Raw genomic sequence first — 26,045 nt, 5'->3', positions numbered from 1 at the left:
TTAGTCTTAAATTAAATAAGAAATCAAGCAAATTTTAAAAATATTTATTATTTGTTTTCCAGTGGCTCCCATAAGATCTTAGCAACAGCACAATTTTAATGTCAGTCAGGTCTTGGGAAAGTGCCCCTTTAAGAAAATTAATGGTGTAGTATTGCTTCATAGATTACCAGAATTCTGACCAGTTGTCATTGTTGACTGTCATTTCACATCCAATACAGTGCACCACATGGACAGAGCCCCTTTCATGATCAAATCACTCAAGCATTACAGGGAAAGTGAGTCCAAGACTCACTAATCAGGCTGTGTTTTTCCACACACTAGTGTTTCATACACTTCTTCCTCCGGCCTCTTGAATATGGGCATGCAACTGGACTGAATGTCATTAGACAAGGAATCCCATATTCCTGAAACAAGATTTGCAGGAAGCTGTGACATTTAACAGTCTATAATTGGGGACGGATTGCTACTGGTATCTTGGTATAAGCCCTGTTGAAAGAGATTTAAACCACACAAGGATGGTGATAGTTAAATCCTGTGTGCCTCTCCAATTGGCTTCCTGCATAATGGTGTGGGATGCAGCTGAAGCACCCATTGATAGGGCCATTGTCTGCTATGATAAAACTTTTCCAACAAGAATGGAAGTCAACTTAAAAGTAAAATCATAGCAGAAGTGTGGTCTCTCAAAAGCAATGCTGGATAAAGGAACAGAACAACAGGAGAGTACAGAACACAAGTTCTGAAAATGTTCTCTCTAGAGAACGGTCCAGAGAATCCTGCAGGCAGAATTATTGCTCGGTGGTGTCAAACTAGAATAATGATCCTAGAGACTACAGTTTAAATTATTTGTACTGCAGTACATAGGAACCCCCAATCATTGTTCAGGATCTCATTGTGGTAAGTGCTATACAAACAGAACAAGAAGATGGTACCCACCCCAAAGATCTTACAATCTACATGTAAGACCAGAGACAACAGGTGGATGCAGGCAGGGAAGCATAAGAAACTAAGAGAATGTTGGTCAGAATGATAGGCAGTGGTCTCAGTACGCCAGTAGCCCAATTGTTACATTTTTTCTAGGCATCATGGCAAATGAGTTAAGGAAATAATTGGAGGAGAAGAATGACGTAGCTTTGCAGATGTTTACGGGGAGCTTCTTCCAAGCATGAGGGGCAGCACAGGAGAAAGCGCGTAAGTGCTTGTTTGAAAAGTTAAAGTAAGAGGGCAATGAAGCATGGTATCATCAGCGGATCAAGGTGGGAGTCAACATCTCAATCACATATGAGAGATGATAGTTACACTGGGGATAGGCTGTGAAGAACCTTGAAAGTGAAGCCCGGTTGCTCGAGTGTGATGCAGTGGAAAGGGCTGCACTGATGTCGTCGTGTTTTGTGCTTTTACTGTAAAATACTGGTGTATTATTTTAAAAGAGTAATTTGGCCTCTACATGAGCATCAGGAAATAAGGTCATGGGAAGAGGCAGAGATTGTATCCTGCAAGCCTCCAGTGAAGGAAGAGGGTGCTGAAGCAGGCAGCTGACTAGATTAACTTTGCTTCCTCACTGAGATACATTCCCAACATTTAACATTTTGCTTCCACCTCTGCTGATAACTTACCCGATCATCCACTTGAGTGTGAAGCAAGTTATGGCACCAAGAAACAGCTACACAAACAAACACTCAATAACTTGATGTTTTTGTTACAGAAAACCAGTCAGCTGGATGTACTAGAGAAAAATGTCCAGGGACTGGATAAAAACGAAGACTTCTGTATTCTATAAAAAAGGGTTTTTCCTTAAACACAAGAGATCAGTTTGCTTCGAGGGAAGACATCAAACAAGGAGCAGAGAACTAGGGATTACAGAGACCAAACGGAAAAGGCTTCTTCTCAAAAGTGCATGTATAAATAATATCAAGGGACCCCACTAGAGAGAGTCATCAATGGGGTGAGAATCTGATAACCATACCAGAAATATAAAGCTTACACCATGCAGAGAAATCAAGGATCAGCTAGGGGATAAAGAGAATGGGGCTGGGGAAGAGAACCAAATCAAATGGAAAAGAGCATAAATTTTTTTTTTTTTTTTTAAAGGCCATGCTCAACAAGGATAAGTATGGAGTAATCAAAGGAGTGCCTCCTACAAAGATAGAGAGAATCAAAAGGAGTCTGCACAAGAATGGAACCTAACATCAAAGCCATACATTCTCCCAAGACAGGCAGTGAGAAGATCAGAATGGAAATGCAGGCTTGCACTGCGACTGGTATCTGAGCCCTATGGTTTCTGAACACAGGGCTACATCATTAATTATGGGAAGAATAGAAACAATTTAACTCGCTCCCTAGAGGCACCAATTTGTTGCTATTATGGCCAGATAGGATCTAGAATTTCCACTTGGTTTGGTTTATTCACAGAGAATGGTCAGCTATTCTCTTACAGATCCTGTTATTTTTCTTATAAAAACTGCATATACAGCTTTGAGACGGATGCTACTACCCTTACTCACGCAAGTAGTTCCAATAAAGTCAAGGGGGTCAGATTCCTACTGAAGTCAACGGGACTAAATGATATGAATAATGGCTTCAGGGTATTTACAACAATTTTCCATCAACACAAAATAGTCTCTGGCTGCATTTTTCAGCTTGTGGTCTCCTCTGCTATAACATGAAACAAAGGGCTTATCCACACAGCCCCATAGTGTGGACTACAGTGTTTGAGTTGCAAAGCACTCTAACGTGCTGCACTTCAACTGCCCTGTGTAGACCCTGCTAGTGCGAAATAAAAGATACCGAGTCCACCTTATCATAGGCTTGTTTAAAATGGGACTACGTTAACACAAACTAGGTACCTTTTAGTTCATGCTAGCAGGGCCTACCCGGGGAAGTTACAGCACAACACTTCAGTGCATGCCGCAACTCTCACCCAGCAGTCCGCACAGCAGGACCATGCAGAGATGCCTTAAGGTAAAAGGGCACTGAAGCAGTGTAATGTTCAGTGAATCTCTCCAAAATATATAGCAGAGGACCAAAATGCACCATGTGGACATAAAATTGTATGGTTAAACCACTCAACGCATTACACGTTTAAAAAGACAGACCCTCAGCTTTTCTAAGTTGGCATCGCTCCATTGAAGTCAATGTTACACCAGCTGTGGATCTGGCCCTTATTATTTCCTTACTGCAGGAAATTAAGAGCCCTTGAAAAATCTGAATTTGCTGAGCTACTTTTGTTTTCATGTATGCAGTGTAGTTGTAGCTGTGTCGCTCCCAGGATATTAGAGACACAAAGTGGGTGAGGAAATATCTTATTGGACCAACTTTTTTTAGGTGGTAGAGAAGATTTCATGCTACACAGAGCTCTCTCTCACACACACGCGCACACACTCCAATTTTGTTCTCCTGTCCATTTTTAAAAAATTCAGTCTCTCTTCTTTGGGTTTCCCTTCCCTCTCCATTTCATCAACCTGTCAGTTCAACACCAGAATCCTCAATGAGCCTTTTCCACCAGGCTTTCTTAAGTCTTCCTTGCTACTCTCCACCCAAGCTGGGACTTTCACAAACTCCCTACACCTGGCTATTAGCCCAGTCTTTCCCTTATTCTTTCTGCTCTTCACTCTCCCAGGTCACATGCCTTGTGGAGGAGAAGCCCAAGCATCACTGAGTAGTCTCCATCATCGGACTGGCTGGGCTGCAAGTGTGGAGGCTGAGTATGGAAACCTGGAGCACTTTCAAGCTAGCTGCCCAAAAGAGGTGGCACTGGAGCGACTTGTATAAGCAGAGTATATCTGGCCAGCTCTTCCTCTAGAAGTGCTTAGATTTTACAACCTTTTCTCAAAGCAAGAGAAATTTTGCTTCCTTTGGTTTTTAAATCTTTTGCTTCCCTTGCTTTTTGCTGGTTGCATCCAAGTGTCCAAGACCACCCTCACTGCACACAGATGCAACACCCTGGTACTCAGTGTTTAAACATTCTATGGGGAAACCTCAGTGCAACAGCAAACAGGACTGGCAGCCAGTGAGAAACCATAGCAATACATTGAGTGTCTGACACCACTCGAATGTTGGCTTTGGCAGTAAATCTGACTCCCCTTATCAGCAGAGATACCTTTGAAGTGGTTGGCAACTTTCCATCTAGTTCTCCAACAAATAAGGCCCTTCACATCATATCACAGCCCTGAAAAGGGATCTCTTCATTGTAAGATATGGAGAGAAAAACTTAATTAGCTGGAGCCAGACCACGCAGTGCTCCTAGGGCACAGCAATGCCCAACACTGCAGGCTAAAAACAGCAGCCGTCTGAAAAGCTACATGCAACTCAAGTATAATCACTACTGGGATTTCAGAAATCAATTGATATTAAAGAAAAACATGCCAGTGTTTAGTATCAGGGGGTAGCCGTGTTAGTCTGTATCCACAAAAACAACGAGGAGTCCGGTGGTACCTTAAAGACCAAGTTTTATTTGGGCATAAACTTTCGTGGGTAAAAAAAACACTTCAGATGTATGGAGTGAAAATTACAGATGCAGGCATAAATATACTGACCCATGGAGAAGGGAGTTACTTTACAAGGCCAATTCAGTCAGGGTGGATGTGGTCCACTCTCAATAACTGATAGGGTGACCAGACAGCAAGTGAGACAAATCGGGACAGGGTGTGTGTGTGTGGGGGGGGGGGGGGGGGGGGTAATAGGCACCTATATAAAGCAAAGCCCCAAATATAGGGACTGTCCATCCCTATAAAATCAGAACATCTGGTCACCCTAGTAATTGATGAGGAGGTGTCAATACCAAGCGAGGGAAAATTGCTTTTGTAGTGAGCCAGCCACTCTCAGTCCCTATTCAAGCCCAAATTAATGGTGTTAAATTTGCAAATGAATTGTAGCTCTGCAGTTTCTCTTTGAAGTGTGTTTTTGAAGTTTTTTTGTTGAAGGATGGCTATTTTTAAATCGGTTATAGAATGTCCAGGGAGAGTGAAGTGTTCTTCTACTGGCTTTTGTATGTTACCATTCCTGATATCAGATTTCTGTCCTTTTATTCTTTTACATAGAGACTGTCCAGTTTGGCCAATATACATGGCAGAGGGACATTGCTGGCACATAGTGGCATATATCACATTAGTAGATGTGCAGGTGAATGAGCCCCTGGTGGTGTGGTTGGGTCCTCTGATGGTGTCGCTAAAGTAGATATGGGGACAGAGTAGTCAACGGGGTTTGTTACAGGATTTGACAGCTAGCAATGCTGCACCCTTCTTGTAACACCTTCCTTTTGTAACAGAGGGGTCTTTGAGGGCAACACAGTAGGATGTGTCTCAGCTTGTAGATTTTTTGCCAAAAGGGTTATAACACCTATTCCAGCAGCTGGAGACAAAATCCACATTTAAAAAATGTCACAGTTGCTCTATTCCACAGCAAGACTGGATCCTTTCATATGGGATCCATTGCTGCTTCAGGGTTCACAGACAACAGCTGTGATAGTATGACTTTTTTCCTTCTATGGTTGGGCGAGACGTTGCGACTGTTTCTCTCTACCATGGACCTTACCACAGCCATCCAGGCCTTTGTAGCCTTAAGGCTAGATTACCACAGCAGGCTGTACTTGCTCTATGCCTGTTTATTTCTGGGTACAACCCTAAGTGCTGGCTATAAGTTATAAAGCCCTAAATCAGACGGTCCCCCAAATTCTGATCTAAACCCTTATTGTAGGGTCATGGCTCCAAACTCCATTACCTCGATCTTAAACAGACTAGGACAACCCATATCACATCCCTCTCTACATTCCACTGCAGGAGTTACAACCCACTGGATCATTCCTGGGCATAAATCTCTCCACAGCTAGCCATAGGCCAAACATTTGCTACTATTAAATGAATTCTCTCTTTCAAAAGAATCAAGAAAAATGGGTATTTTCCACATGCTTTTCCTGGAGGAAACATGTAAAAATTCATGTTTTCACATGCTCAAGAGACAGAAGAGAACATCACAATATGTCCACAAAGAGCAGCAAGATGTGAGTGCACAAAATGAAGTTTACAAATTTGGTATAGCTCTCACACACACACACACACACACACACACACACTTCATAGATAGGGAGGACTAACTCCATCTGCAACATTTCTAAATTATTTCTTACTTCAGGAGAAGAATCATCGCTTCTCCTATAGGAATGCATCTTTGTCCAGCTGAAAAGATTTCATGGACATAAGCAAGGCTGCAGGTGCTGGCAACCTTGCACAGCCGTAGTTCCGAAGACATCTTTCTCCTGGGTGGAGAAAGCAAACAGCCCTTGTAAAACAGATGTGAGGCAGGTGCAAAAAAGGCTAATATTCTGGAGTATATTAACAGGAGTGTGGTATGTAAGAGATGGGAGGTAGTTGTCCTGCTCTACCCAGCGCGGGTGAAGCCTCAGCTGGAGTACTGTGTTCAGTTCTGGGTACCACACGTCAGGAAGGACGTGGACAAACTGGAGGGAGCCGAGAGAAGAGCAACAAAAGTGATACAGGGTTTAGAAACCCTGACTCACGAGAAAAGGTTAAACAACTGGGCATGGTTAGTCTTGATAAAAAACTGGGGGGAAGCGGGGGAAGAGAGAGCTGATAACAGTCTTCAAATATGTTAAGGGCTGTTAAAGAGAAGATGATGATCAATGATTCACCATATCCACTGAAGGTAGGACAAGTACTAATGGGCTTAATCTGTAGTAAGTGAGATTTAGGTTAGATTCGAGGGGAAAAAACTAACTATTAGAATAGTTAAACACTGGCATAAGCTTCCAAGGAAGGCTGTGGAATCCCTGTCATTGGAGACTTAAGAACAGGTAGACAAACCAGTCAGTGCTTGTCTTGGTTTATTTGATCCTGCTGTGGCACAAGGAGCTGAACTACATGATCGCTCAAGGTCCCTTCCTTCCTTCCAGTCCTACTCTTCTAGGATTCCCTTTCGATGGATGGGGGACACTAGTTAATAACGAGCCTCCATTCGGTTAATGCACAATTCTGGAAGATAGGCACATCACCGAAGAGCCCAGTAATCACAGCAGAGGATCGAGCGTCACTTTCAAGAACCCCTTTATATCCATCTATATACAGAACATGCAACTACGTAGGGATTCAGACAGCATCCCACCTAAAAATGGATTAGAACCATAAATGCTCTCAGTACCTTTCTGTCCCCTCCAAAGGCCTAGAAACTACAGAGCATGATCTGGAGGAATGGACCACGTGGCTGAGAGTAAAGAAAGCCTCCTGGCTCTAACAGTAACTTGCTGTGTGACTCTGCATAAGACACTTCAGCCATTTCTCTGTTTCCTCACCTGTCAAAAGGGCTTACTATTACTTGCTTTGCCTACTGAACAGGTTTGTTCTGAAGGTTAATTAGTTGTTTGTGCAGTTCTTGGAACACATACTGCATTATATACATGCTAAGTACTATTAGTTATACAAAATGCAATATCTTAAAACCCATGAGAGTGCAGCTGAACTCCATGACTCTGTATTTAACTGTTGAGAAGAGAAGAGATTCTACAGCCCACTTAACAAATCTGCTTGAGTACTTCTATTTCCAGCCTTTATCAGCAGTTGTGCTAGTTCACACTTGACAGATTGATTGTGGCTCAAGAAGCTGAACTGCTCCAATGAAGAGTGCAATACCCAGTGGTTCTGAGTTCAGTCAAATCTTTTCCATTTAACATTTGCCATTTTGCTCAGGAGTGAGGTTCCCTGGATAGGGCTGGGATGCAAGTTTCCTTTCTAGCAACAGAGCATAAACACAAGAGGTTCTGTCAAACACCTGCCCTGGTATTAAGCCAACTTGGTAAGCCTGGGATCAAGTTACTAAATCCAAACTATTTGAGTTTGACATGGAGGGGCTCCCGTCTTCACAAGACTGAGAAGCTTGGGGGGAGGGATAGCTCAGTGGTTTGAGCATTGGCCTGTTAAACCCAGGGTTGGGAGTTCAATCCTTGAGGGGGCCACTTGGGGATCTAGGGCAAAATCAGTACTTGGTCCTGCTAGTGAAGGCAGGGGGCTGGACTCAATGACCTTGAAAGGTCCCTTCCAGTTCTAGGAGATGGGATATCTCCATTAATTTATTTATTTATTTATTTAAAGCTTCTACTCAGTCTGAGAAACAAGCCAAGATTTTTTATTTTTATACACATACAAAAAATAAAAATCAAATCCCACTGATCAAACTAAAACAAAACAGGATAAGAACATGTTTGTATAGGGGAGGAGAGGGCTGAAACTGAAAATGTCAGTTTCTAGATAAACAAGAGAGTTTATCAGCTTCTCTGGGACTTCCTCAGCCACTCTGTTCCTGCAGAACTCCTGTTAAACCTGAAGAGGACTGATTACTTATCCTCTGGAAGGATTAGCGGAACTGGCATTCAATAATCCCATGTAAGTATCTAATCAACTGTAATTTAATTACCAAAAGGTTTTAAAAGGTCAAAAAAAGGTCTCGCTGTGATATTACTTGAAAAACAATGATTCCACCTCTACTTAGGAGGCACCTGAGGAACACAAACCTTAAAAAAGTCCAAGAAAACATAACCCTGAAGTAGGTCATTCATATTCTTAAATTTTCTGCATCAGATTACATTCTCCTACATATTGCTGCAATAGCATTAATGCTCAGCAAACAGACAGACTCAAAAGGAGCACGCTTGCTGCCATTTCCATTCCAGCACAAATCAGCTGCCACCCTACCTAAAAAGCTTCCATAATACAGCACCCAACACTGCTTCCGATCATGAGAATGCAAGGTTACCCTGCCCCTTCATGTGAATTTTTTGGGATAACATTTTATATACAATAGCAAAATGCTGTGCATTTTATAGTAGTCTAAACCTTGCTACACTGCATGGAGTCTCTTAACTGGTTAAAAAGCACATATGGATGCTCATAGAGCGACAGAACACATTCTCTTAAGACATTTCAAGCGGCTGTCAAGACCACAGTGAAAAGCTGATGAAGGCCCCAATTACTGTCAAGATTTCACCTAAACAGATTTCCATTTTAAAGTCACATACACACAACTTGTGTCACTGATTTTAGCATAAGACCAATTAGGACCACAGAAAGCAAAAAGACAGATATGAAAGTCAGCCAGGAAATATTGTCAAAACTGTCCTCATCTGTATCCCCACATGTAGTGTTACTGCACAGGATGAGTGCCTATGTAATTATTCTTTAGCTAGCCACAACAAACTTTGCAGCCCTTTCTTCCAACTTTGTTTGAATGGAAAGAACTCTCTTAAGAATCAAGACACACCCATGAGACAGAAAACACTTTAAACCTGCACTGGTTTTAGTAAGTTAACCAGACAGATGGTGCAACCATCAAGAAATCTCAAAAGAGACCAATTCATTATTGTTTAAAGGTGTTTTTCCAAATCTTCCACATCATGTTTCATCAACTGGACAACTATAAATTCTTAACATACAAGCCACTCACTCCCACTGCCCAAACCTATTTCCAAGTGCTCTTGAGAGAAGTCATTCCTAAAAAATGACACTGGTTTTTTCCTCTGGTTTTCAAAAGGACAGTTAGGTATCTAATTTTCAAAATGGTTTGCTTCATCATTTGGCAAGATGGAAACCCAAAATAGGTTTAACAGCAATCTCTCCATTGCAGACACAGATTTGTTATTGGAAGGCTGTAATACATGAGGGTTGGCAGCTTATTCTTGTTATTGAAGTTAAGAGATTGGAAACAGTAGTTTTAAAACAAAGTATATGTAATTTTTCATGTGTGTGTTTTAAGTAGGTAAAAAGGAGAGTCGGGCCCTATTTTGGATCTATGAACCTTAGTCAGAGCCTCAGGCCACACGCTAAGGCTTTCATTGCCCTGTAGCTCTGTGCACATGGTGATTTTGTGCTCAGCAAACTGGTGTGCTGCAGATTCACACCTTGACTTGTTACATACTAACCTACTGTGTAGACAAGCCCATAAAGTGTAAGGTCAGAAAAGACCAGCAGATCATCTAGTCCAGTGATTCTCAAACTTTTGTACTGGTGACTCCTTTCACATAGCAAGCCTCTGAGTGCGACCCCCCCCCCCCTTATAAATTAAAAACATTTTTTAATACATTTAACACCATTATAAATGCTGGATGCAAAGTGGGGTCTGGGGTGGGGGCTGACAGCTCGCTACCCCCCAATTAAATAACCTCGCGATCCCCGGAGGGGTCCCAACCCCCAGTTTGAGAACCCCTGATCTAGTCTGACCTTCTGCATATCACAAGCCACTAAACCGCACTCAGTTACCCTTGTATTGATACCAATCACCAGACTAAACTAAAGAACTGACGGATTCCTTTTAGGAGAATCCTGAAGCCACGACAATCACAGGAAGTCTGAGTACAGTTGCGTATGATGAAAACAGATTTGCAAGCTGCAGACAGGATAGCAAACCAACTAGTCAGCGAGTCACAGCAGAAAAGACACCTTCAATTTTGTTTTCTACAGGGTCAAAGAAAAGGTGGGTGCTGCAGCATGCCGTTACCTTCTTGAAGAGTCGCCCAGAGTCTTCGCTGACTTGGACAAACCGAGGGATGATATTGTTTAGGTAGATGTCACTCAGAGTCGTGTGGTCCCTGCTCTCTCGCTTCACCTGGTTTAAGAGGAGATTCCAACAGTTGACTGGAGACAGGACATTCTGATCCTTCCTGCAGGGAATGCAAAATGGAAACAATGTGGGGGACAGGACTTTAGGTCAAGCAGGCTAAATCATTCACTTGAACACACATTCTATAGTTCCACACCAGAAGTGTAGCTACTCTAACATACCATATGTAGCTCCTGAGAATCGTATCTTCTAAAAGGTGTGGGGGAACTCTGATACCCATGACAGGGAGAGAGAGCGCTACAGACTGAGGAACTGTGCAAGCTTTATCCATAGACTTGTTTCTTGTCTACAGTGTAAGCAGATTTAAAATATCCAATCATTTAGGCACCATCCACACTGGCACCAGAATAATGCTACCCACTGCACAAAGTTTAAACAAAGCTGCCGGTAGCCAGCAGCCAGATTCTAGCAACATTTCCTCTGTCAAACATGGATAGAGAGAGTTTTCTTCAACAGGTGTGTTCCTCTTCAGTAGCCCTTACACAGTTATAACATGCTTCTCACTCCAAAACGAGTAAGTGCTCTGTCCATGATGGGCAGGTGACCAGTATAAGAACCCTAGCAGCAACAATAATGTTTCAAGTGTTAGTAAACTAGCAGAGGTCTGTCCCTAGCATGAACATAGGGGGAAAAAAGCCACCAAATATAATGAAGCTTTTGCACTAGTAAAATTTCATTTAAATAAAAAGTGTTCTGGACCGATTCTGTATTCAGGAAGTCTGAAGCCTCTCATAGTACTGTAACAAAGCCAAGCTGGTTGCACAGAACAGTAAATGATTATTGCTTACCTTACCCTAATTCAACAAAGAATTCAGCACCTCCCAGGTCATTGCCCTCACCTGGACAAATAATGTTCTGACTGAATCTTTATTTCCAGAAGCAGAGAGCAGAACATGTTGTTATGCCTGGTTTACAGTGATTCTGAGATATAGCAGATGCTGCTTCTTTGATCATCTCCCTCTCAACCCTCACACAAGTGTTTGCTCTGTCCTACAGCCCACTTCAATTTCTGTAACTACAAACTAGAGAGGAGATCCTATATTCTTCAATATCAGCATGAGGAAATGCATTTCAAGCATTCCCCCCCCACACACACACTTTTTGTAGCTGAATCTTCAGCAAAGTTACACTCCTCCTCCCTCTTTCTCCCTAAAATGTCTCAACTTGAGGATCTACTCTAAGCTAATACAATGAAATACCAAGACCCCCAAAAACCTTGAAACATTTTCTTTACCACATCCAAATTCTCATGGGGAGAGATGGGTTATCAGCTTTATTTTAACACTATATTGTGTGACTTTTTATTTTGGTAAATGAAATGGTTTGTTGTATAAATTCAATATTTATACATATTTTAAAAGATATTAAAGCCTTGGTTGCACATTAAGTTATCAACAGTCAGATAACTACCCTGACTTACACACAATGAAATCAGTGTGGTTGCACGTGGACATAAGTCAGGGGAGAATGTGGTTTAAAAAAGTCACGTGGCTGTTTTCTTGAAAAGTGGATAAATAGCCTAAAAGGCTAACTTTATCCACAGTGCAAATACTTATATTTAAGCAAAGATTCAGTATGGCATCTGCCTTTAAAGATTCTGTTTTACTACATGTGTCATTTCATAAAGAATTACTTTAGGGATGTTGGGTTTTTTTGTTTTGTTTGTTTGATTTATTTCCAATCAATAACAACCCACTGGGAGAGAGAAGGTACAGCCACTATATGCATTTCTGAGATACTTTTATACATACTTCCATTGCATTTAAACCTACTGTGACCAATAGAGTAACCACACCTCTAAAATTTATCAGGGAGGTGCATGATCCCATCTTGGAATTTTCTATTTTCTTTTTCCATGTTCTATGGCTGCCCCCCCCTCCCCACCCCCGTTCAATAAAGAATGAGGTTATAAAAAAAAGACTAATTTTTAGTGCCAACATAACAAAATAAGGAGGACAACATCCTTGTCTCACTGCAGAGACAATAAAAGTGACAAGCCGCATAATTTAAGTATAAGGTTTTAAGAAACATCATTTCAGAAATCAAGCCAAGAGCTAAGCAGTAATTTTCTACAGTACCTGAGGGATTCTGCAGCACTGTTTTGGGTTGGTGGAGACTAGACCTGTTAGCTTGGCTGGAATACTTAATTTCCCTTATATCTGTTTATCATTTGTTTACACATGTTCTTTTTTCCTATGTTATGTAATTCTTGGAAGAGACAAAATTTAAAATATTCTAAAAAGCCAGGCTACGGCAAGAATGTGTCAAACAGCTGCGGAATTGCCTGAAAAGCTCATCTCTACTAAAACAAAGATGAAAAATCCATATGAAGTTTTTCTTACCAACGTGTCAAAATTAAACCAACTGATCTTTAGGCAGGAAACTAGAAAGGCATTTGATAGGACTGTGTGTGTTAAAGATCACAGAAAAGTTTGGCAAAAGAGCCGATCTCACTGGTTCACTGACAGGCTGTTCTAAAAGTACAGCAGTATGGTTTGGAATGCATTTGTCAATTTACCCTTCTTTGTGTGATCAAGCGGCACTACAGGGTCTGTTCTAATTGAGAAGAAAAGCCTTCAGATTTCACACTCCACAGTTTCTTTAACACAGAAACAGCTACACCATCCTCACCCGGGCCTTTGAACAAAATCTGAATTGGGGGGGGGGGGTGACGTGCATCATTTAATAGGGGTTTATAATGAAGTAATGAACTCATGTTTTAAAGCAAGATTAAACATTCACAAAGAATTAAAATTACTACCACATATCACAAATTGTTGGTAATCCTCCTCGGGGTTCCTAATGGAAATAGTCACATAAAAGGAAATTAAGAGTTCTTCTGTCATCTGCTAGTAGCTATTCAGCTACTGGAAACCTCTCATTGGAAAAAGAAAAATAGCCAAATCATTGAGGAATGGTAAAAAACATATGGGAGATTGTGGTTATAGAAAAATTAACACACCAGTTACATATCCAGCAAAATAGATAGAGGACAGATACATGGATATTTGGTTACCTTTTATTCAATACTCAAAGTGCATTCGCCTCCAAAAAACAGCACCAATTTTTCTGAATATAAATATTTGATAGACATACCTGATCTGTTAAACATGTGCATATGGAGATCCCGGTAAAGTGATTTTTATTAGATTAAGATGAGCTTTGGCTTTACACCAGAGATGTAAGAGTTGTCACGCAGTAACGGAAGTAAAATTAGATCAGACTCCATCCCTCTGCAAGACTAAGATGCAGTCCCCACAAACACCATGCATATCCTTCATTAGATGGATAGCAACCTCCCCATGGCAAAACAGATTTCTCGCAGATATTCCTAAGATGTGCAAAAAGAAGCCAGTCAGAGACTCTAGCCAGTGGGAGCAAAAGCAGCCAAAGCAAGGACCTCTGGACATTGAGAACTTGCTACACTTTTGATTTGAACTTTCTCTAGCCTGTGCTGATGGCCTGTTTGCTCCACTCCTCTCCTTCCACCTCCCTCTGATTCTTCGCTTCAGTTTCACTCCACAACTGCCCCTTTTATCCTCTCCTCCCCTGCCCAGCTGCCCTGTCCCCCTCACTCTCCATTTAGTTTATCCACACACAAAAAACAACTCCAAACCAAACAAAAACCCTACAAACCTGGAAATAACTTGCTGCTATTGCATTTTTTACATTCCTTGTGTGTTACACCCATTCCCCTACCCTGTCTATTTAGATTGTAAGCTTGTCAAATCAGGAAAAAAATCTACTATTCTGTTTGTACAGTGCCTGGAATAATGGGGCTCCAATACCAGTCAGTCCTTAAGCACTACTGTAATAAACATGATTAATACTAAAACAAGCCTCTGTAGGCTTCGATTGTGCTACCCATAGTAGCAAAGGTTGGATCTACAATACAAAGTAGATAAGTTTTAAACAGAAAAATAGTTTCAAAGCAGCTGATCTGGATGTTTGTATCTTACCCTTAAAAACATAGCACAGGAAATGACTGAAGCTTGTGATCTGGATTGTTTCAAGGTCTGGAGTATAAGGAAGGGGGCTGGAGATATTCTAGGCTAGTGATTTTCTCCTACTGGTTTGATTTAAAAAAAAAAATCTAGGGTGACAGCACAAATTATTTTATTTAAAAGAGAATATTAGGCTTTGTAGTTTATGTACTACACTGTATATACTGCTGACAGACAAAAGCAGATAGAATTATCACAATGCAGTACTGAAGACAGGGCCGCCCAGTGGATTCAGGGGGCCTGGGGGCTTCGGCGGCAGGGGGCCCCCGCTGCCGAATTGCCGCCGAAGACCCAGCACTTCGGCGGCAGGACCCGGGGCAGAAGGACCCCCTGCCGCTGAAGACCAGGAGCGGAAGAAGCTCTGGGGGTCCGGGCCCCGCGAGAGTTTTCCGGGGCCCCCGCAGCGAGTGAAGGACCCCGCTCCAGGGGCCCCGAAAAACTCTCATGGGGCCCCAGGGGCCCGGGGCAAATTGCCCCACTTGCCCCCCCCTCTGGGCGGCCCTGACTGAAGAAAGTTGCAACTGCTAGGTATTAACCTATATAAATCAAGCGCTTCCTACTGAACTGCCCTAGATAACCTGAAATCTGCATTTGTTGTGTGGTTAATGATGGTTTGGTTTGTTAATAAACTGATGAATTAATTAGTAACAGAATCTTGTCCATGAAAGGAGGATTTCTGCACCTCATATATACACACCAATATCGACTATATATGCATACATTGCCACCTGTCCTTCCAGGACACACAAAGAGGAGTTCTGCATCCTGCCCTTTCCCATTCCAGCCCCAGATAAAAGCTTTCACCATAAGAGAAAAAATTAATGCCATATTTTACTAAGTTAAAAAACCCTTTCTCCAAGGGTGGCCCTGGGTCTGGTAAAACGTACTTTCAACTTTCATGGGACAAGAGACACTATCTCTAGCCCATAACTCAATGAAAGAAAGGATCGCAAGCAGACTAATGAAAAGTTACTGTTAAAATTTGCTGTAAAAGCCACATATTCCGTAAGACAACTTGTGAAATAGGCTGCGATGACAGCTTCACACACAGAAACTAGAAGTCAAATTAATTGCAAGGATTTGTAAGATCACCGTTAAGTGACAACAACACTGTGTGTGTGTGTGTGTGTGTGTGTGTGTGTGTGTGTGTGTGTGTGGTGCATTTCTGATAAAGATCTCAAAGCATGATTAAATATCCTCCTTTAAAAGATGGGGAAGCTGAGGCTGAGAGAGAAAACTTCTCACTTAAGTTAGTGGAAGGGTCAGGAATAAAACCCGCATTTTAATGACTTGCAGTTTCCTGCTCTAACCACTAGAAACCCTGTCTCCAATTCCTGAGGAGGATCTGTTTCTTTTCCAGTTCACTTCTTCACTCTTCTCACATAGGCCAGTTCAGGGCTGCCAACTCTCCCTGCTCAGCCACCGCTGTGTGAAGCCTGCTAGCCAGCCTGCACAATCTGTGTCCTCACCCACTAGAAATGTCTGTTCCTGCCCACCTCCATCTCCCCAGCTTTCCAACACATCACCTACCACGGTGGCCGCCCTACCAACTACTGAACAGTTTGGAACAAAGGGATAAATCATCAGTAGCTAGATTTTACAACTGATCTAAAAAATGGCATTTCTAGGAACCATGAGCATGGAGAACTACGGAGGCTTAGAGACAAAATTGTCACTTATTGAATCACTAGCACCTGGTTGTTCTCTGAATGTCTCCTATTCATGTACTAACCCAGTCTCACCCTGCTTAGCTTGCGAGAGCTGACGAAGTATGTAGCTGCAGACAAGAATCTATGCAGGAGGCCAGAGTGCAGCATGACATATGTGCTTTATTTTTCAAATAAAACAAGGCACAGACTCTGGCCATCGTAAGAGATTAAAAAGTTAAATGGACAATTCCCAGCTGTCCAAACTGCTGCACTGTAACACCCGAAGCTATTCTAAGAAGGTGCATAGCAGAAATACCAAGGGCCCATGAAAGTTCGGTGACTAAAACTGCTGGTGTCTAATGGCGCCAGACAGCATGTTGACACACTGCATGTGGTCACACATGAAAGGCAGTCTTGCAGGAAAAAATCTCCAACGCCACACGATTCTAATTGGGATTGTCACCTTAAAGTCTGTGCAGTTAGTGCCACATCCTAATCTCAACCTGCGATAGCCACCACACAACAGTGCTCCAACAGATTTTTAATTTTTTATTTTAAATCCTTTCATTTCTGTCTGTGGGCTCCCTTAACCCTTTCAGTACCTCGTTAAGGTAATACCATCTTGCATTTATACAAGTCTATTACCTCTCACTCCAACCTATTTACAAATAAATGAGATTATTATTTGGTTGACAGCGACAATGTGCTCAGGACTAGCAAAAGACAAAAGGTAAAGGCAATCCCTACACTGAAGAGATTACAATCAAGAGGAGACAGACAGGAAAGACAGGATTGCACTGGAAAATGCAGGGGCAAGGATAAATGAAGGGGATGGGGTTTTTGTTTGTTTGTGGTGTGTGTGTGTGTGTGTGTGTGTGTGTGTGTGTGTGTGTGTGTGTGTGTGTGTGTGTGTGTGTGTGTGTGTGTGTGTGTGTGTGTGTGTTAAGGGCTCCCTGATAATAAAAGCTATATATACACATACACAAATTATTTCAGCCACCTCTGAACTGCAGCAGTGTCTGGGGTAGAATGTGGCAGTTTTCACAGCATACAGCAAAGCTACACAACCATTCCTGAAGTCAGGAAGTTAAAAATACAATTTCTAGCCATAACCACGGGCAGAATTGCAGCTATTCTTGCTCACTGTAGTTCTCAGAGGGGCTGGCACATTTTATTCTGTTTTTGATTTCAGGTCACCCACGAAGGAGATGTACGTGTAAAAGTTGGATCGACTCCCAGCCATTCCTCTAGGTTTGACAGCATTGCTGCAATGGGCGATCTGTTTGAATTAATTTAAAATAGACCTAAGCCCAAACTGCAAAGTTTGGATCTGAACTTCCTCCAAAGTTTAGAGGGGTCCACATGGAGGATGCAGATTCAGCCCAAACCCAAACTCAAACTCTTCCTAAAGTCAGATCCGGGGCTTGAAACAAACCTCTCTCTTCTTGTTTAAAACCTGTGCTACGACAACGGTAGATCTACAGAGCTTGTTTAGGTGAGTCTTAGCTGGACTGGATCTCAGCATTTGTGGGGAGAAATGAGGGTATGGGAGGTTGTGCACAGATTAAAAAACCTACCAAAGTAATGGTTTCTTAAGGCACGTGGATTTTTTTTGAGTGCTCTCTTTGTAAAATCCTGCAACTTTCACTTCAAAGTTTTTTGTCTGTCACCAGAGCAGAGCTAAAGACTAATCCAAGGCCTTTTAAGTTATTAAATTGCCCGTCCACATGACATCTGGCCAAGGAAATGGTGGACCAACAGACCATTTGTCCCTTCTACTGAAATCCCAAGCAAGGGACAGGAGCTGTTCAGGAAGTGAGGTGACGCTTTGAGGAACCCCCCAGCCTAGTCCTGGAGCAGAAAACAGCCTTCTCTTAAAGGAGTTGCTAAACAAGAGGACTATGTCTGAGTGAGGACAGGGAACAACCGCCCAGAGGAGAATGAATGTGGCACCAGGGAACAGCTTTGTGATCAATGTAAGCCTCTGAAAGATTTAGCATTTAAATGAACAGTGCCCTGGGATTTCACCCTGTGGGAGTACAGGAGTTCTCCAACTGCCCTTCAACTTTATTAGCAAGCAAATTTTCTGTTGTCATGATAGAAATAGGGGCTCAAGAGGGACAATGCTGAAAAACAGCAGCGTCTTGGACTTTATACATCATAAAAAGCAAAAAAAAGAACAAGCTCAATTTTTTTAAAACATATTTTACATGTCACCTTAAAAAGATAGCCTTAAATATAGGCTTCACTAACAGATCATGTGGCCTCATTAGCCACTGAGTCCTTGTCTACACTAGACTTGATTTCCTAAACTTTTGCACCAGTGCTAATACTGGTACAATCATTGAATCTTGGCCAACAGTAGGATTCCTAGAGCAGGCAAGGCACTGACAGCATTTTAAAATTGCTGCTAAGAACATTTCCCCCTTAAGGCCGGGCTTTTTGAATGCCTCCTTGAAGGAAAAGTCTTTACTTAAGTGGAAAATTTTCTGTCTCCAGTACCTATCATTCAGTAGAACTCTGCTCATCCAATGGTTTTTCTCTGTTAGTCAAGAGAAAATTACATGGAAGCCTTTGTTTTGGAACCTCCGCCATTTCCATAGTTGTACAGCATTTGCAAACAGACAGAAGGAAAGAAATTAAAGAAAACAATAGGTCATGTGAAATCCCAAACATTCACAGCTTCCCTTTAATTTAAGCTGGTATTCAGTATTAAAAGGGACTTTCATTTTCTGTGGGAATGGAGATGGATAATAATATTTTATACCTAAGGGGCTGGCGACACAAGAACCAAGTTCTTCATGCATATCACATGGAACTATAGAGCCTGCTGAAGGCAAAACATTTCCAAGGAACGGAAGTTACTTTGGACCATGGGCCAGTGTAACTGGGTGTAATCTTGGACCAGTGCCAGAACCATAGTACTGATGGACTGAAGGATCAGTGACCATTTTAAAGTCTGATATATACAATTCAGGCTAGCAATTGTGTCATGTCCCCCCCCCCACACACACACACTAGAATACGCAAATCAGTATCCAGGTGCATATATAGCATGCTTATAGACCTAGTAAGTGATAGATTTTTCAAGTCACAGCATCATGATTATGATCTTACTAATTCCCCATCTCATATCAATTCCAACATTAATGTAACAGCGACTATCTTTTGAATCATGAGATCTAGAAACTAATGCTCAACCACCTTCAGACCTTAGAACTTCGTTTACATGGTATTCAGCATTACTCACACTTCTGCATAGTGGCTGGTAAAAATCACAGTGTCAAAGGCAGGGGTGAGAAACAAGGTAGACATTAGAATTATGACATTTTGAAGTCTAGTTTAATGACCTATCAGGGCTAGAGACTGACAAAAGCTGAATTTATACCAGGAAAATTTAGTTCCATAATTCTTCACGTGTGCAGCTCCACTGGTGGTTACAATGATAGAAGATTTAGTCTAGACAAACCTCCTGAACCATGACTGCATCATCTAACCCTACATAGGGCAAGACAGATGATACAGTGGTAAAATACCATCTGCACACTCCCTGTGTCTACACAAGTCTCCACTGGTGGAGAATGATGTGTCTTAACTTTCCAGGTGTAGACAAGATCACTGAGTAGGCCAATGCAACCAGGATGAGAAATCAAAAAGATGTGATTCCCAATTTCCAATGAAAAAATTTAAAAGGACAAAATATCACTATGATCATAATTACTTAATAAAATCCATTTTGGTTTAACGCTAATAGTGTATTCATCTAGTCAAAATATTTTACCAAATCCACCCAAAAACCTGCATTCTCTCCCCCTTAAAATTAGTAACCTCTGAAGATTCTGAAGACCTAAAATTATGTTTCTCTGTAAATTGCTGATTCAAATCAATATCTTAAGAAAGCCTTCCTGACACTGCTCATGCTCATTGTAAATTCAAAGAATTTCAAGCATTGACATATATCCTTGCTTTCCAACCCGCCTTCCAAACATTCCAGTTTGGAACATCTGTTGTTTACAAATGCTCAGCTTGAAGGCTGCCAGACTTGTTCTGCATCCTCTACTTCAACGCAGAGGCTGCCAGAAAGCCATCTGAACTTCATGCTGGGATGTCCTGGCCATTCCTCTATTCAGCAGTTGACAATTGATGCTCGGGATCCTACTTCCCAATATTATCCTGGTTCTCTAAAGTTATTTTATAATCTTGTCTTAAAATAGTCTGCAGACTTATATTTGTTTAGTAGTCTTTTTTTTTTATTTCTCCCTTTAAGAAAATTGCTGAACATTTGCAATGCTATTTATATATTCTTCATGCTATTTGCTACTCTGGATGAACGGGCAGATCAAATCACAGAAGATCCACAATTTTGAATGTTAGACTGAAAGGTGTGAGGGCTGAAGGTCTGAGAACTCCCACAGTGGTTGGAAGAACCCTTCGGTAGTTGGTAGAAGCTACACTCTGTTTTGTCATGCTTCTTTTAAGGAACCTTAAGACTGAAGGCCAGTCACAGCAACATCTGCTGCAATGCATGTGGAGAGTGACTAGTGTTCTGGATGCCTCAATTTCTGAGTGGCCAAATTCGGATGACTTAAAGGGGCCAAGTTTTGCAAGTGCTGAGTATCCACCCTTTGAAAGTCAGGCTCCGGCAGCTTAAGAAGCTGGGCTGTAAGGGAAACAGCTCTTTTTCTTTTGAACATTACATGATCTAAGGGAATATCTAGCAAGAGGTACTAAAAAGTGCTCACCAAATAAGTACCTCGGATACAAATATTCTCGCTATTCAGTGTTCTCTACCTGAAATTCCCCTTTAAAAGAAAAAAAAAAGGGGGGGGGGGGGAAGGAGTCGAAGTTGACAGCTCCAGGAGACATGGACTAGTGGATAAAAGCAAATGAAATCCAAGTTCTCATTCTGACTGTCATCAACTCATGCGCCACCTTGGTTAAGTCAATCTGTGCCTCGGTTTCCCAAGCTGTAAAATGGGGACAGCAGTCACCCACCTTGGTAAACCACTCAGATGCTCCAGTGAAGGTGGCTATAAAATATTGTGCAAACACATACACAACCCGTTTCAATCCACCACTGTCTATTCATAGCTTATTGCCGGCAGCCAGTAGTCTAGGTTTCAAAATATCCCCTAAAAAGAAGGGTACAGCTGCCTCAAACCCAAGCTCATGATGTGGCCATGCCTAACAAAAATAAACCCAACACAACGCAACACACACAAGTCTGCACCTCACAGTGCCCATGTCTACTGCTCTGTTTTCATACAGCAGTGTGAGTGGTGGTGAAATCATTTCAATTTCAAGGCTGAAACTTTGGGCCTGCTGCTCTTGACAGCATTCCATTACATGAACCCACGTACAGTAACTTGGCAATGACATGGTAGCTTTTGATTATGAAAGTACATGCAAATTATAAGGTAATTGCCTGACAAATTTCCTCCTTTGTTTGAAGTTTGTTAGGCCATCTAAAAATTGCCAGTGACAATTGCAAGTGACATGGTAACCTGCCATTGAACAACATGGTATCTTGTGACATAATTACCATGTTATATGAAGGAACGTGTTATTATTGTTCTGGCCTCTCAATTAGAGTTGCCACATGGTTGTGTGTCCTGGAAAGTCATGCAATACCATGGAAATCCACCAGGACAGAAGTCTGACAATTGGATTTGCTCAGATAGTCTTTTAGGAAGGTTTAGGTTTGAACAGGACTTGAAACATCTGTATAAAAACACTTTTGGCTAAATTCCATCTCCACTGTTTAGAAAAGAATAGTGTTTGTGATAGTTAATTATGCTTTGAACTCAACCACAACTAGCAAGGCTGTAACCACAAAGCAGTCACTCAAAGGGCTGAGTCACAATAGCACTCCATTAAATATTAACTACAGGTGTATTCAGTGCTTGAAACACAGCCTGAAAGGGGGCTTCTAGGAGGGAAGGTAACATCTGTGTCTAATGAACAACACTCATTCAAGGTTCTGCCTCATTTAGATTTACCATTTTTCTAAATTTGTCCAACAGGACAGACTCCTCCCCCATGATACAAGGACATTTGTGTCCAGGGCCGGCTCCAGGCACCAGCCCACCAAGCTTGTGCTTGGGGCGGCACCTGGAGGGGGGCGGCGCGGAGCTCCGGGGAGAGGGGGGCCACGGCCGGGCTCGCCGCCCTCCGCCCCGGCCGCCGGGGGGAGAGCCGAGCCCCGGCCGGGGCTCGCCGCCCTCCTCCCAGGGCTCCGGCCGCCCTCCCCCCTGGCGCCCTCCCCCCGGCTGCCGGGGGGAGAGCGGAGCCCCCGCCGAGGCTCGCCGCCCTCTCCCCCCCCCCCCCCCTGCGGCTGGAGGCTTTTTTGCCTGGGGCGGCAAAAAAGCCAGAGCCGGCCCTGTTTGTGTCACATATTGCTATTGAGTGATGTGCAATGTAACGTGGCAGTGCTGCAACAAAATATGGCCACATGGAGATGTTTCACTCTTGACCCTGGAAGCATTGCTTGTACAAAGCAAGACTACATAGACAACTAAGATGATGGCACAAATAGCAGAATTCAATCCATTCAAAACGCTGCTGGTAAAGTTGCCTCTCCTTTGCAGCTCTGACTGATTGATTCTCCACGTTCAAACTCCTCAATGGATTTCCCCTTGCCTGCTCCACTGGTCTCATGTTTTTGCCCTCCCTTCAAGGTCCACTCCTGTTGTTGTTGTTGTTTCTTTTAACTCTCTATATCAATTCCTTTGTGAGCCTGTCAGTTTTCTAGTTTCTCTTTGTAGTCTTCTTCCATTCTCATTTTCACATCTTCTTCCATGCTGCCCTGTACATCCAGAGCAGCCTCCTCCTCCCAATCCATCAGGAATGCTTCTTCAAAACACTTCTGTGAAGCCTTTCAAAAATAATTTCTTTAAGACTTCTATATCATGTTAAACTTATTCTCTTATCTGAAAAACAACGGGCATCTCATCAATTTAGTCCATGTCTAATTAAGACAATAAGCTATGGGCAGGAAGTGGATCTAAAGTTTTTAAAAGATCCAAACATCCTCCTGGGCCTCAAAAGAATAACAGTTGGTAAGTGGCTAACCTAAATCCATATTCCCCCTCCCTCTTAACCATATACAAGGACTAGGAGACCACGTGCCCAGTAGTTACAGCAAAGGATTGGGATCCAAGTCTCGGCTGCTAATCCACACAGAGACAAATGAGTCACTATGGTATGTGACCTCAGAGAAGTCATTTCAGTTCACAGTGCCTCACCCAGCCAACCTAAGGAATAGTGTTAAAATGCCAGGCCCCATTGAAAGCCATATGTTGCATCTGTACACAACTTTATGCAAAAACAAAATTGGTTAATTTTAAAGTGAGTTGATTTGAAGACAAAGATGCTGTGTCTGAGGAGAGACTTGAGGCTTTTTTCTAGCCATGTTATTCCCTGACCCTACCATAATCGAAATTCCTATCTCCTTGCTTTCCTTCACATTGCACAATTCTAACTAGGACATCCCACAGCAAGAGACAATGCTTTAAATACTAACTTTTCCCCCTGATTCTGCTGTGAACTGTTGAATAGTTTAAGAGTGGCTGCAGTTCAGTGGTAGGTTAAGCTATTACAGTACATCTAGGTCTAAATCATGTAGACCTTACAATAGATAAAGCTAGCATGTGAGCTTTGCAAGGACCAAGAATGATTGCAGGATTTAGTCTCTGGAGTTCCAAGTGCTTTGGGATGCTACCCAAGTATGCGGTATTCAAGCCATGCCCCATCCCCTCCAATCATCTACTAGCCTTGAGCATGGTACCTTTGTGCATTAACCAGCCAAATGACAACCTGCAGGATCAATATGTTGCTTGCTTCCTTAGGTAGTATTTTTAAGTATTGCTTGCCTTAACATCTACAAGATGTAATGATGGCCAACCAAACTATACAAGGAACTACCCAGAACAAGTTGTTTCAAAACATTTTTCACTGCTGTGGCCAGAAAACCATCCATATCTAGCTTATCCTCACTGGAGGAGTAAAGGGGAAAAATAACCCAAAATCTGACCACATTTTTGCCCTGAAGACTGCCAAGTATGCGCTTCAACAAACTACTATAGTGAGCACAAGTTCTAAAAGGCCAGAAGGCTTCCCACAGAAAATGCTCTGCTCCAGCCTGGAAAAGTCAGTGAGAAAGAGAAGGAATGACCAACAGGATTCCTACAGCCAGCCTTAACTATGGCTACAGGATGTGACGTGAAAAGCTAAACTAATAAGTTCTCAGAGCATTTAGATAACACCTTGAATTGCAGCTGGAAGAGGGATGGGCACTCAATACAAAAACATGTGAAGATGTTATATGCCTATAATGGCCTGTCCAACTCAGACTGGCTGCATTCTGCACTAGCCGGGGCCTTTTAATCCTTTTGTCACCAGGCAAAACGACTATTTTTGAAGAGTTATTAGAAATACAAAATTAGGCTCTTTAAAAAAAGATCACATGCATTGAAACCACCTACTGCAATACTCTGCCTAATACCTTTGAACAACAAACAGTGCAGCATCATTTAAGACCCTGCTGGATTTTTGTTAATCACTCCCATATTAAAGAGCCAATGAAAGCCTCAAACAAGAGGCTAGCAATGTACACCCTTCCAACATTAGATTGTTAATGCAAGAGCATTTCCTTTGTGAGGTTTTATACCATCATTTAATATAAATGTATTTTCTCAAATTTCATTGGCAAAACGAGAACAGTCTAATCAGGATGTAGCAGAATTAATCACCGTTCAAGACACGACTTTAGCCCATTTTTAGTGGTGTCTGCAGAAAGCACACAGCTTTCAGTTCCACAAAAGTTTTTACTGCTGCTGGAAAGGACAGAAAAAATCTTCAAGGCACAATTATGGTTCTATAAATACATAGAAGAATTCTCTGGCAACCTCTGTTTAATAGCTCTGTTTAGAGGTCAGACTTTGTGGGTGATATAATGCAGTGTGTGTTTTAATGAGGATGTTTGCATTAAGTATCAGTTTGGCAGAGAACAAAAGGTGAGTTACATCAAAGCTGTATTAAAAAAAGGAAGTCACAGGGTGACTAATGGCTTCCAGAGAAAGCTTTCTAGTATAAAAAGGAAAATTGCTCCCCCAACAGCACCAACAACGTGTGTCCCCAAATACAGCAATTAAAAAAGCCCAATAAAAAGAGAGATAATGCTGTGATCCAACCCTGGCTAGAATTAAAAAAAACTGTATTTTGGGTGGAGGCAGATCCAGATGGATCCCTTCAGAGGAAAAAAGGCTGATCTGTCCAAAATTGAAGTGATTCATATCCCAAGACTACTTTTGCCTGGAGTTGCCACCACAGCTGCTATCTTGACAACAAAACATGACAAGCTTTGTGCATGTTGGGATATCAGCTGCAGCAGCGCCATGCAAGAAAGCCAGGATAAGGGACTCCTTTGTTCTGATGATCTGGCCACAAGATGGTCTCCAAATTTTAAGCTGCTCTGCATTCTCTGCATTATATAAACTTGTGTGCACACTCCCACCAGCATTCCAGCACTATGCATATACATACTCTAGCCTAAATAATAGTTAATAAGATGAATAGACATTCTTGTCTGATGGCAGAAAGGAAAATATCAGTGGTTCGTCACATCAAACAAAGTTCAGCACATGCTGGGTAATCCCACTCAAGCATCAAACTCATCACAACACAGAGGGGGGAGAAGGAGGTAGCAGCCAAGGAAACATGTTCAGGGCACCAGAACGTGATGTTGTAATCAAGTGAGAATAGTGCAAACCCTGAT

The 26,045-nt window shown here is 42.1% G+C and overlaps 1 protein-coding gene across 3 annotated transcripts in view; it reads right to left on the bottom strand.

Moving 5' to 3' along the window:
• The window catches only part of SRGAP2 (SLIT-ROBO Rho GTPase activating protein 2), a 193,574-nt gene that overhangs the window by 81,530 nt on the left and 85,999 nt on the right, over nucleotides 1-26,045 (bottom strand). For all 3 annotated transcript variants that reach the window (XM_065404521.1, XM_065404522.1, XM_065404523.1), the window contains exon 3: nucleotides 10,495-10,657. In XM_065404521.1, the coding sequence (XP_065260593.1) occupies nucleotides 10,495-10,657 (163 nt within the window). The remainder of the gene's footprint in view (nucleotides 1-10,494; nucleotides 10,658-26,045) is intronic.

The sequence above is a fragment of the Emys orbicularis genome, chromosome 4 (assembly GCF_028017835.1).
Source record: "Emys orbicularis isolate rEmyOrb1 chromosome 4, rEmyOrb1.hap1, whole genome shotgun sequence".
Lineage (NCBI taxonomy): Eukaryota > Metazoa > Chordata > Testudines > Emydidae > Emys > Emys orbicularis.
The sequence above is the reverse complement of the archived record's forward strand: the minus strand, read 5'-3'. Positions and strand labels throughout refer to the sequence as shown.